The following is a 13537-nucleotide window of genomic DNA, read 5'->3' as shown; positions in this document are numbered from 1 at the left end:
TGGACATTTGAGCAAGACAATGATCCAAAACACAGCCAAGGAAACTCTCAAATGCTTTCAGAGAGTGAAAATCAAGCTGTAGAATGGCCCAGCCAATCACCTGATCCGAATCCAATAGAAAATACGAAATAAAGTTCAGATTTGAAAGACGAGACCCACAGAACCATCAAGATTTTTACACTCTGTTGAAGTCTGTGAAAAACTCACACTTGAGCAATGCATGTGACTCCATATGAGAGGCGTCTTTATGCTGCCATCACCAAAAAAATATCCTTTTATATAAAGTATTAAATACGCTTCAGTAGTTCAGCGCTTTCTCCTGTCATTCCATTGTTATCACACACACCTAATTTTTCAGATTTCTTGTTTTGTTGTATTTTTATGCTTGTATTGTTTGGGTTTTTACCAAAATCTGCTTCAATTCCATGTCAACAGCTCCTATACAAATAATATTCCCAGGAAAATCCTTTTCCCTGCTGTATATAATATACTGATGCGCATCTGCTTTATTTGTATAACTGTGCTGCTAATTTGGCCTATATTTCACAAACACAGCCATAAAACTAAAAACGAAACGTACTTTCATTCAAACCGTCTAGAATATGTGCTGAACATTTTTTCCCCTCACACATTTTCTTCAAGCTACAACCCACCAAGTGCACACACACTGCTCATTTCAGACAGCATTTAGACCAATTAATACCAGCGTATTACCACCGAATACATCAGAGCGAAAAACGAAGCCACCCACATTTCAATTTTCTCAGGCATAGAATAGATGATTAAAAAGAAATGAACTCCAAGCGTACGTCCAATTGCATTTCAAGGCCAACGCAGCCAACATTTGACGCTCTAAATGGGACACACATAATGGTGGCGTTTCAGCCAGACCACTATCTGAAATGTCCCTCAGGTGCTGAAATTAGTTATCACGGACCAGAGAACAAGACCTCGCTTCGACACTAATGAGAGCCTGAGTCTGTGAATTACTAAAGAGAGAGAGGGGGGGGGGGGGTGCAAAGACCCATCAATATGAGTTTAAAGCTGTGACTGTAATGAGAGCTGGATTTTTGCATACTGTGGGCGAGAAGAGATGTTTAAACAGAAGCTCAAGAGGTTGTGGAGGTCTACTGGAGAAAAGTGCTGCTCTAAGATGTTTCTTCGGCTAAATGAATTTGTGTCTAGCTGTAAATGAACCTTGGCCCTGGTGACTGCCAGATGAGAAGAGGTGCAGCGTCAGAATCTCCAACACTGAGGGAGTAGTCGGTTAAAACAGAGCAAAATTTGTTAATGTCTTCCGTTATTATTCTACAGGGTGGGCCATTTATATGGATACACCTTAACAAAATGAGAATAGTTGGTGATATTACCGTCCTGTTTGTGGCACATTAGTATATGTGAGGGGGCAAACTTTTCAAGATGGGTGGTGACCATGGTGGCCATTTTGAAGTCGGCCATTTTGGATCCAACTTTTGTTTTTTTCTATAGGAAGAGGGTCGTTTAACACATCTAACTTATTAGGAATTTCACAAGAAAAACAATGGTGTGCTTGTTTTTTACACAACTTTATTCTCTCATGAGTTATTTACAAGTTTTTGTCCACTTATAAAATGTGTTCAATGTGCTCCCCATTAAGTTGGATTGTCAATGCAACCCTCTTCTCCCACTCTTTACACACTGATAGCAACACCGCAGGAGAAATGCCAGCACAGGCTTCCAGTATCTGTAGTATATATACATACATATACACACATATATATATATATATATATAATTATAAGTAAAAAATACAAAAAATAAATATATATAAAAAACTACACAGTACTTGCCTAAAATACTAAAAAAATTAAATAAATAAATACACATACTACCACGCCACTACATCAAAAACGATGTATGAAAAATTTGCCGTAATTCTCTCCTCTGGCTGCAGTTATAAGTCTCACACAATTTTTTTTTTCCTTTTTCTGGGGGGGTATATCCACTTAAATTTGTAAAAACAATTAAGTTAACTTAATCGGCTTGTGTTGGGACAACATGAAGGAACAGTGTGGAACCCAGCCTTTTTTATAGTGTAGATATATATACTTTATTTGTTTACCAAACAAGTGGTTCTAATTTAAATTTGCATTGTAAACCTTAAATAAAGGGTACAAAGTTCAATTTTTCATTTCATTCATTTTTAGTTACTAAACTCACAAAGTCATTCTGCATAAATCTGCAAATTTTATACAAAAATTCTGCGCAAAAATAGCAAACAGATTTATCAAATCAAGATCTACTACACAGATAAAGTTCAGTTTTCTTTTACCAACTGAATACTAAAAATAAATTAAGGACACATGCTAGAGACAGACCCCAGTGATTAATTGATGAATGACTATTGGCCAAATCCTTTAAATCGTTACACCTTAACAATGGTTGATTATACATGAATGTCATTAACGTGCATACAGATTAAGACTGATGAAGTTAACTAACTAATTGTCATGGACACTGATGAGCAAACATTTGCCTTTTTGCACAAAGTCCTATTCAGTGTGGAGGCTAATGCATTAAAACATTAGATTAGTTTGCTAAGTAACAAGCAAAGTAATGCATTACTTTAAAATACTGAGTTATAATATTTGAGTTGAGAAGTAATTAAAGTTCCTTTTTAGTTAATTTAATTAGTTTATTTAATTAGCTTAGTTAAATTAATGTGCGTCCCGTAAAAACAGACAAAAACAAAAATGGCAGAGCCTTACATTTCTGCATTGAAAGTATTCTCTTTATTCTGAACCCATCGAAGAAGAAAAAAGACGATTGTCACAATCAACGGTGACTTTACTGCACTAATAAGACAAAAAGTGCAAAATTAGCAAACACATTGCTTTAAACTTTCATTAATCTGCATATACAGCACGTTTAGTTCTGGGGTTTGAAAGTTCTCCGAAGATAACATTCTCCTAAATTATTATTTTTTAAGTGTTTTTTTTAAAAGGTAAATGAAAGTTAAACAGTGTGTTGTCATTGCAGAGCTCCTCTGTTAAAAAAAAGAAGAAAAAACCCGAACAATCTGAAAGAGATCAAGCCTCTGCCAGGTAAGGAAACGTAACGCAAAAGTAACTAAAAAAATTAACACATTACTTTCATTAAAAAGTAACTAAGTAATGCTACTCATTACTTTTTGGGAAGTATTTTTTTTTTTTATTACAATTTTTTTAACATATATTATTATTTTATTTTCTACTACTGTTGTACCCTTTGAGCATTTGTATTTATTTATTCTCTGTACTGTTGTTGATTTTTTTTTTTCCTTATTGTATGAATATGTAATTATATTGTTTTATTCAGAGAGAAAGAAAACGTGAGCAAAATTGTATTTCACCACCACATTGGAGCAGTTGATGTCTAATGATTCTGTGTATCTGATGCTGTGGCTCTCTGACTAACATATATATATAAAAAAACAAACAAAAAAAAAAACGTTAAACTAATTTTTGGGGAGTAACTCAATATTTTAATCCAGATTTTTCTAAAGTAACTTTCGCCAACACTGATCCTATTCACATTTAGCAGGAAATAACTCCCCCAAGTGTTGGGGATAATGCATTAAAAGTTACTTGGGTTATGTAATCAGATTACTTTTTGGAGGTAACTAAAGTAAGACATCTTACGAGAAAACATCTTACTTTGTCAACCTGACCCTCCAGTGTATTCCCATTGCTCACTTGTTGTTGTTGTGCTGGATGTTTTTCTCCTGTTTATGAACTGAGAGAATATAATGCACGCCAAAGAAGGCGGAACTTCAAAAACACCGACCGATCGCATAGTCATCACTAACCAATGGAAGCTCTAAGATTGTTAGGACCACAATGACCTCCCCCAAGAAGTTCGCTTTGGTGAGCTGTTTCGGACCAACAAAACACACAAAAAAAAGACTTGGTTATGGACAAATTTTGTCCAAATTTACGCAAATTTAATTAATACATTAACGCATTAGTCTCTATTTTAGAGGTCGCCACAGTGGAATGAACCGCCAACTTATCCACCATATGTTTTACACAGCAGATGCCCTTCCAGCTGCAACCCAATAATGGGAAACACGCATGCACTCTCACATTCTCACATACATTACGGACAATTTTGCTTACCCAATTTATCTATACCGCATGTGTTTGGACTGGGGAGGGAACCAAAGCACCCGGAGGAGACCCACGCAAAACACGGGGAGAACATGCAAACTCCACACAGAAATCCCAGCTGACTTGACAAACCAGCGATGTTCTTCCTGTAAGGCGACAGAGCTAACTACTGAGCCACTGTGCCGCCCTACGGTTGATCGTTTCAAGCTCAAATAAAACATTATCACAAGGCCCCAGCGGTCATGAGACAAAAGTTATCCTGTAATCATTTCCCCATCCACACAACTGGGTCACTGTGTCAACCTGCACAGCGCAGCAAAACACAAAACTCAAATCTAGTTAGTAGACCTTAAGCTTCATAAATGAATCCAGTCCACATTAAAGTGCTTGTGCAGCTGTATGAAAGTCAGAGAGAAAAAATAACAGCGTTTGCATATACATCTGCATATTCATTCAATCAGACAAAAGCTCTGACTGTGGTCACTATAGTGAAGGGCTTTTATTGTTGTCGGGATGCAGTAATTAGTCATGTGTTATTTACAGCTCAAATGATTGGCTGAAAACAACCCGGCAGCAGGACTGACAACCTGCATTGAGATAAACATGAACTTTTATCGGGAATTATTGACCTTTGTGGTCATGACATTTCACTGAGCCTTTAATGTCACCTGTTAAATGAATAATATATTGTGCTAATAACTCAACTAACATGTTTAATGGGAGTTTAGATGAAGGCATCTTGTATCTTGTTTCCTTCCCTTGTGTGAAATTAACAAAGGTTTACAATAATAATAATAATGATAATAAATAATATTAATAAATACTTAAATAATTATAAAGATATTTTGAAATTCTTAATGTTATTGATTTTTATCATTATTGAACTCTAAAAATGTTGAGTTATTCATTTATTCGAATGATTGACTTAAAAATATTTGGTGCTTTGTTGGGTTAATTTTATTTCGCAGAGATGGGTTGCGGCTGAAAGGGCATCCGCTTCGTAAAAACTTGCTGGATAAGTTGGCGGTTCATTCCGCTGTGGCGACCCCGGATTAATAAAGGGACTGAGCCGACAAGAAAATGAATGAATGGGTTATTTTTAACCTTTATTGGGTTATTTATTAATAACTCAACCAGTTGGGTTAAATATTTGGTGCTTTGTTGGCTTATTGTTTAACCTTTATTGGGTTATTTATTAATAACTCAACCAGTTGGGTTAAATATTTGGTGCTTTGTTGGGTTATTTTTAACCTTTATTGGGTTATTTATTAATAACTCAACCAGTTGGGTTAAATATTTGGTGCTTTGTTGGCTTATTGTTTAACCTTTATTGGGTTATTTATTAATAATTCAACCAGTTGGGTTAAATATTTGGTGCTTTGTCAGGTTATTTTTAACCATCATTGGGTTATTTATTTAATAACTCAATTTGTTAAATTAAATAACCCAGTGTAATGGGTTAAAATAGGCCATAGTTGGGAAGGTGCTATAACAACCAATAGTTGGGTTATATGTTGGTGTATTTTTAACCCAACTATTTTAACCGTGTGGTGTTATGATTAAGAATACAACTGATACTAATAAATACAACAAATGTATTATTGATGTTTTTATTATCATCATTGATTATCATTTGTCTATTGTAGACATGCTGATTTCCTGAATATTTAAACCAATAAGTATATATTACTTAACAGTAAATTAATCAATTTAAAAATATAGAATTATGTTTCTGCTATAAGCACTGCACAACTAGCATTATATTATTATTATTTTGTATGTGTTAACAATTATCTGATATATAGGGTTCACATTTCACAGTCATCATCAACTTATAGAGTTGAAGTCAGAATTATTAGCCCCTATTTGATTTTTTTTTCTCTTTTTTAAATATTTTCCAAATGATGTTTAACAGAGCAAGGAAATTTTCAGAGTATGTCTGATAATATTTTTTAATACGTAATTTTATGGTTTATTCCCAGCAACTGGGAAGCCAGAAGAAAACATAAAATAACGGCCGGTAAATTACAGAAATATACCTAAAAATTATGAATATTAAATTACAAAAATTTCCTTAAATTTTAATTTCTGGTAAATTCCTGTAATTCAACCTCTGTTATTTTACAGTACATTTTTGTAATGTAACGGTCGTTATTTTACGTTTTTTTTCCAGCATAAATCGTAAAATTATGAATTTTTTGTAAAGTGTGCCTTGTTAACCTAATTAACCTAGTTAAGCCTTTAAGTGTTACCTTAAGCTGAATATTACTATCTTGAAAAATACGTAGTAAAATATTATTTAATGTCTTCAGGGTAAAGGTAAAATAAGTCAGTTATTAGAAATGAGTTATTAAAACTGTGATGTTTAGAAATGTGAAATTCTCTCTGTTAAGCAGAAATTGAGACAAAATAAACAGGGGGGGGGTGTAATCATTCAGGTTTAAAAATCTGATTTCAAATTGCAAAGGATATACAATTTTCTCAAATAACTATAAACAAATATTTGAATCATATTAATGTCTAATAATATTAATAAATTAATATTACAGTTATACTTTTACAACTTCTATTATCTTTTTTTATTATTTTGTATGTTAACAATTATCCTATACACACACATTACAGTCATAATAATCATTATACAGATTTTTAAAACAACTATAAATTTGAATATTTGAATCATATTATTGTCAAATAATATTGCAGAAATACTTTTTGCATGGCTTTTATGATAATTGTGTAAAAATGTACTTGTTTATTCAATCATGTCAGATTGCAAGCATGAAAATGTGTAGCAACATAAAGCAAAAATACTATAATAAAAATAAATACAATATAAATAATAAATCTAAAAATTATAATTATGTTCCCACAATAAGAATAACACATTTTTCCTATAACTAGTATTAGCTGTCCAATTATTTTGTGTGCTATCAATTATCTTATACACACAAAGTCATCAACATGATAATGCTTATATATTTTTTCCAAATTACTTTACTTTTAAATATTTGAATCATATTAGTCTAATAATATTACAGTATTTTATTTTATGCATGAATATCTGTACCAATATAAGTAAAAGTAATAAATATAAAGTAAAAATACAACAATCAAATAAATACATATAAACATTATTTACAGGAACTCCAATGTTTTACTGTTATCTTTTTTATTATTTTGTATGTGTTATCAATTATCCTACATACACACACATTACACACAGTCATCATCAGCATGATAACATGATAAGGGTCCAGCAGCTCACCTCCTTCTTGTCCTGCAGGCATTCCAGCACAGACAGGTTGTTTGTCCAGGTGTGTTTCGCACACAGACGGGTCACGTCGTCCCGGCAGGCCTGCTCTTCTGCCAGTTTCCAGCTGCTGGATCTCCTGGTCTGAGAACCGGAGGACGCGGCGGCGGCAGCAGCGGCGGCGGCGGCGTTATTCCCGGGGTTCAGTATCGCAGCTTTGAGCTGCTGGTGCTTGGCGAGCGCCGGTGGATGAACATTCCCGAATCCCGGAGGAGGTTTAAGAGACTGTACGGCGAGCAGGCAGACAGACATGAGGAGCAGCAGCGGCTGAACACGTCTACACGCCGCCATCTTCGGCCACAACAGCTGAATCAAAGCTCCGTTTACTCCGTTACTCCTCCTGCAGCCGAACACACAGAGCTGACCCACCGGCAGATTCTACTACGGCGAAGGGCTTGCTGATGAATATTTATTACGCAACGCAACGTAGGTTTATGAATATTAATTACGCGACGCAACGTAGGCCACACTGACTGGCGGAATAACTGACGTTTGTAAATAAGTACAACGAGAAAGGCATGGATCATGAATATTAACGACGTCGAGTAAGCGGACACTCCAGTGAGGTTACCAAGCAACGACTATGTTAATATTCATGAGTTAAACCTTCGTCATAGTGGGATCATCTTGACTTGAGACATCCTCAGAAAACTCCTCAATTATTACAAGATCACCATAACTGCTAAAAAATTTGCGATAGTATTTGATGCAATTCCTAGTGGATTTGTTCTGCTCTTATCCGATCATTTATCCTCTGAATCAAATCTTTTACTAATCAGTTAAGTAGCAATGGTGTGAAAATTATAGGCAATAAATGTAATAACTGTTACATTAAAAAGTTACGCAGAACCACATTGTTGCCTAAATGCAAATGTTTTTGGAATTCCTTATTTGAGCAAATTGAGTGGAAAAAAGTTTGGAACTTACTTAGTAAATACTGTCTCACCAATAAAGTTAAAGACGTGACATAAACGAATACATGTAATTTATCCAGTGAAAGAAGGTGTTAAATTCTTTTTAGAGACATTAGAGGAGGAATCACTAAAGCACCTGTTTTTTTTAATGCACATATACCCAAATGTTTTGGTTTGATGTTGAATATTTTATATTTAAACTTACAAAATTAAAAATTCAGTTTTCATGTCAAGATATTTTTTATTTATTTACAAAAATAACAACAAAACTTTTGAGCAAAATTTGTTTATTAATTTAATGATAATATTTGGGAAGTACCATATACGCAAACAAAAATGGTCCAATGATAAGCCTAATATTTATTTGTTAAAAATTGATCCTAGGCGACGCAGTTCAAGCCTATAGGATCATTTTTTAACAAATAAATATTAGGCTTATCATTGGACCATTTTTGTTAGTTTATATGGTACTACCAGTGGGTAGGGGGTAGCGCAGTGGGTAGCACGTTCGCCTCACAGCAAGAAGGTCGCTGGGTCGCTGGTTCGATCCTCGGCTCAGTTGGCGTTTCTGTGTGGAGTTTGCATGTTCACCGTGTGGGTTTCCTCCGGGTACTCCGGTTTCCCCCAAAGTCCAAAGACATGCGGTACAGGTGAATTGGGTAGGCTGAATTGTCCGTAGTGTATGAGTGTGTGTGTGTGTGTGGATGTTTCCTAGCTGGGTTGCGGCTGGAAGGGCAAAAAAATCTTGCTGGATAAGTTGGCGGTTCAAACCGCTGTGGCGACCCCAGATTAATAAAAGGGACTAAGCCGACAAGAAAATGAATAAATGAAAATTGATCCTAAGCATTATATCGAAAACCTAAAAGACATATATATATATATATATATATATATATGTATATGTTATATATATATATATATATATATATATATATATATATATATATATATATATATATATAAGCTATAAGAATGTATGCAATTTTGGAATCCTTTTCTTATGTGAATTTTTCAAAATTTCTATATCTATTTAGATTTTTTTTGTCTAGTTTTTTTCTACTGATTTGTTCCTTAGATGTGAAAAACATGTAAGCATTGATTCCTCTTTTTGTATGCTATTGTTCTTGTTATGCAATAAAAACATCCCCAGAAAACAACAGCAGAGTTTTGTTTTGTTTAGTTTTTTAATGAATGATTCTCACCCATCACCATTTGTTTGACAGAGACAACATAACTAAAGAGAGCAGCAAACAGCAGTGTGAGTGGCGTATATAGTAAAGCGCATGGCAACATGTTTTGACACGATCGATCACAAAATCCAGCGTCTGATGAACTCACCCCCCCCCCCCCCCATTACATCAGATTTTGCCTACTCTTCATCATAAGGAAGACAAGTAGAAATCATTAATAAGTGTGTATATTAGCCGGCAGCTAGCTCTCTGCAACTCTCACATGGTCGCCCACTGAAGCTAAGCAGGGCTGCGCCCGGTCAGTACCTGGATGGGAGACCACTTGGGAAAGCTAGGTTGCTGCCGGAAGTGGTGTTAGTGAGGCCAGCAGGGGGCGCCCAACCTGCGGTCTGTGTGGGTCCTAATGCCCCAGTATAGTGACGGGGACTCTATACTGCTCAGTGAGCGCTGTCTTTCGGATGAGACGTTAAACCGAGGTCCCGACTCTCTGTGGTCATTAAAAATCCCAGGATGTCCTTCGAAAAAGAGTAGGGGTTTAACCCCGGCATCCTGGCCAAATCTGCCCACTGGCCTCTGTCCATCATGGCCTCCTAACCCTCCCCATATCATGATTGGCATATCATCACTCTGTCTCCTCTCCACCAATCAGCTGGTGTGTGGTGTGCGGTCTGGCGCAAAATGGCTGCCGTCGCGTCATCCAGGTGGATGCTGCACACTGGTGGTGGATGAGGAGATCCCCCCCCCCATTGTGTAAAGCGCTTTGAGTGCCCAGAAAAGCGCTATATAAATGTAACGAATTATTATTATTATTATTATGGAGGACTCAGATTCATAGAACTGGATTGGAGAGGTGTTATATGCAAATCATATGCATTATAAGTGTAGAAGTTATACATTAAAAATACCCTTAAATATACATTTTTCGACTGCTTCAGTGAACTTAACAAGTATATTTAAATACATTAATTTTCATTAGTTGTTGTAATAGTTTTTTTTTTTTCAAAGTGTTCTTTAAATGTTTTATAAATAGGTTAAATCTTTGTAGACTATAAATATATGTACTGTATATCATTTATTAGAAAAATATTACATCAATCTTATGTTTTAATTCAACTATAGGGGTGCGGATAGGTAGGGAGCCTGCAAGACATTGTGCCCAGGGGGCTCTAAATTCTTCCAGGCCTGCTAATATTCATGTAGAGTGTTCATTTAGTCAATTTCAGCTGAAACTGTTTTTGGTTTATTTTGGGATTGTAATATTGCTGTTCAATCTTGCAACCATATTGGCTCATTTATTAACTATAATATACAACCAGATGTTTTTGTTACTTTTAAAGAAATTCTTTTTGGTTATTATGAATCTGCCTCTACTAAGAGAAATGCTTGTTTTATTATAAATTTAACTTATTTACTTAGTAAATTTGCACTTGTGGATATGGAATTTACAAATACCAAACCATGTTTTCCTGTTTTTTTTTCAAGAATTTAGTCATTATTTATATTTAATTTCATTATCTAAAATTAAGAAAGCAAACAGAACTATTTCATTTTTTAATGACTTTAATTTATGTACTGTAAATGATTCTTAAATGCCTTACTCTCAAGTTTATATCCTGTTCTTTATTCTTACTTTCGTTTTTCTCTTTCTTTCTTGTATCTTTTTTTATTGACAATGTGATTCATATTCTGTATTGTAAACAAATATTGCTACAAAAAAAAAACACTCTCATAAAACTAGATGAGATCAAATGTGCATTATAACATGCAAGTATTTACGTGATCTAAATCTCTTCAAGGGTTTCCATAAATGTGCAATAAAATGTTTACACAGCACTAATACAAAAAAGTGAATAAAAAGATTAAATATGTTAAAATATAACATGAAGAGCAAGAGAATAAATATTACTATTCTGTATCACTAAATATGTCAAATAAAGGCTATAAATTGTTTCTTATTATTCTAATTATTTAATGTAATTAATTGAATTAAACGTATACACCTTATATACAGTCGTTGTTTCACAGGGTCCAATATTTTTTTGTATTAAATATAATTTTATTCTTTTTTTTATTATAAAATGCACAAATAAATAATAACAAAAATAACATCGATAATATTATTTCTATTATACATTGTTTTAGACAGAGCATTTGTGGTATAAAAATAAACTTGTCTATTTTACTCTATCTACTCCTTTAATATCTTATAAAATATATACTATAATGTAAATGTGTGATGTGTTTTCAATGTAAAATCTTGTGAAAAAGTAAATTATGCATGCAAATGTTAATTGTTAAATGTGTGGCATGTGCAATAGCAAATGTTTGGGTTTATTTATTTAGAAACTCTTTTTAGAGGGTTATAAACCAAAATTTTGAAGAACGAATGCAGTCTCAATCGCTCACATCATTATTGTAAATACTTGCAAAATGTCCAAACTCTGCTAAGCCTAAATACAATCTACTGCCATGTGATCAGCAGGTTTCTGGACTAAAGCGTCATCATCCAGCAGTATCTTCGGTGTGATGTTGAATAAAGCAGGTCGCTGACAGGTCAAGCTGGATCATTACCCGTAAATCAATGACAGACTCCAGATTAATACACTTCACACACACTGAACAACACACACATCAATAAGAGCATGAATGAGCACACAAGACAGCAGAATGATACGAAAAGAGCCTTCTTTGTGAGGAATGAAGGTAATAATAAAGGCGTAATGATCCATTTTAAGTGCACTTGAAGGTGGCAAATGCAGGTCCTTAACCTTTTCATACTTAGAGAAAATAAATATACATACATATATACATATACACTCACTGGCCACTTTATTAGGTACACCTTACTAGTACCGGGTTGGACCCCCTTTTGCCTTCAGAACAGTCTCAATCCTTCGCAGCATAGATTCAACAAGATACAGGAAATATTCCTCAGAGATTTTTGTCCATATTGACAAAATAGCATCATGCAGTTGCTGCATATTTGTCGGCTGCGCATCCATGTGATTGAATGGGAGATTCTCATCATCCCAAAGGTGCTCTATTGGATGACTGGTGACTGTGGAGGCCATTTGAGTGCAGTGAACTTATTATCATGTGCAAGAAACCAGTCTGAGATGAATCACGCTTCATGACATGGCGCATTATCCTGTTGGAAGTAGCCATCAAAAGACACTGTGGTCATAAAGGGATGGACATGGTCAGCAACAATACTCAGGTAGACTGTGGCGTTGACACCATACTCAGTTGATACTAATGGGCCCAAAGTGTGCAAAGAAAATACCCCCCTACACCATTACACCACCACCACCAGCAGCAGCCTGAACTGTTGATACAAGGCAGGATGGATCCATGCTTACATGTTGTTGACACTAAATTCTGACCAGACCATTCAAATGTTGTAGCAGAAATTGAGACTCATCAGACCAGGCAACACTTTTCCAATCTTCTATTGTCCAATTTTGGTGAGTCAGTATGAATTGTAGCCTCAGTTTCCTGTTCTTAGCTGACAGGAGTGGCACCCGGTGTGGTCTTCTGCTGCTGTAGCCCATTTTGCCTCAAGGTTGACCAAGTTGTGTGTTCAGAGATGCTCTTCTGCAGACCTAGGTTGTAACGAGTGGTTATTTAAGGTACTGTTGCCTTTCTATCAGCTGGAACCAGTCTGGCCATTCTCCTCTGAATCCTGGCATCAACAATGCATTTGCGCCCACAGAACTGTCGATCACTGGATATTTTCTCTTTTTTTCTGACCATTCTCTGTAAACTCGAGAGATGGTTGTGCGTGAGGTGCAGATGTGCAGTTTCTGAAAAACTCAGAGCAACAGTTTGGCCATACCACCAACAACCATACCACGTTCAGTCACTTAAATCACCTTTCTTCCTCATTCTGATGCTCAGTTTGAACTGCAGCAGATCGTCTAGACCAGGGGTCAGCAACCCGCGGCTCTAGAGCCGCATGCGGCTCTTTAGCGCTGCCCTTGTGGCTCCCTGGAG

General features: G+C 35.3%; 1 protein-coding gene across 1 annotated transcript in view; it reads right to left on the bottom strand.

Annotated features, from left to right (window-relative positions):
* Nucleotides 1-7823, bottom strand: part of glg1b (golgi glycoprotein 1b) — a 54293-nt gene extending 46470 nt beyond the window's left edge. The window contains 1 exon segment of the mRNA NM_001045395.1: nucleotides 7396-7823. Coding sequence (NP_001038860.1) covers nucleotides 7396-7731 — 336 coding nt within the window. The 5' untranslated portion in view covers nucleotides 7732-7823.
* Nucleotides 7824-13537: the final 5714 nt, after the last annotated feature.

This window comes from Danio rerio, chromosome 18 (assembly GCF_052040795.2).
Source record: "Danio rerio strain M-AB ecotype USA chromosome 18, GRCz13ab, whole genome shotgun sequence".
Taxonomy (NCBI): domain Eukaryota; kingdom Metazoa; phylum Chordata; class Actinopteri; order Cypriniformes; family Danionidae; genus Danio; species Danio rerio.
The sequence above is the reverse complement of the archived record's forward strand: the minus strand, read 5'-3'. Positions and strand labels throughout refer to the sequence as shown.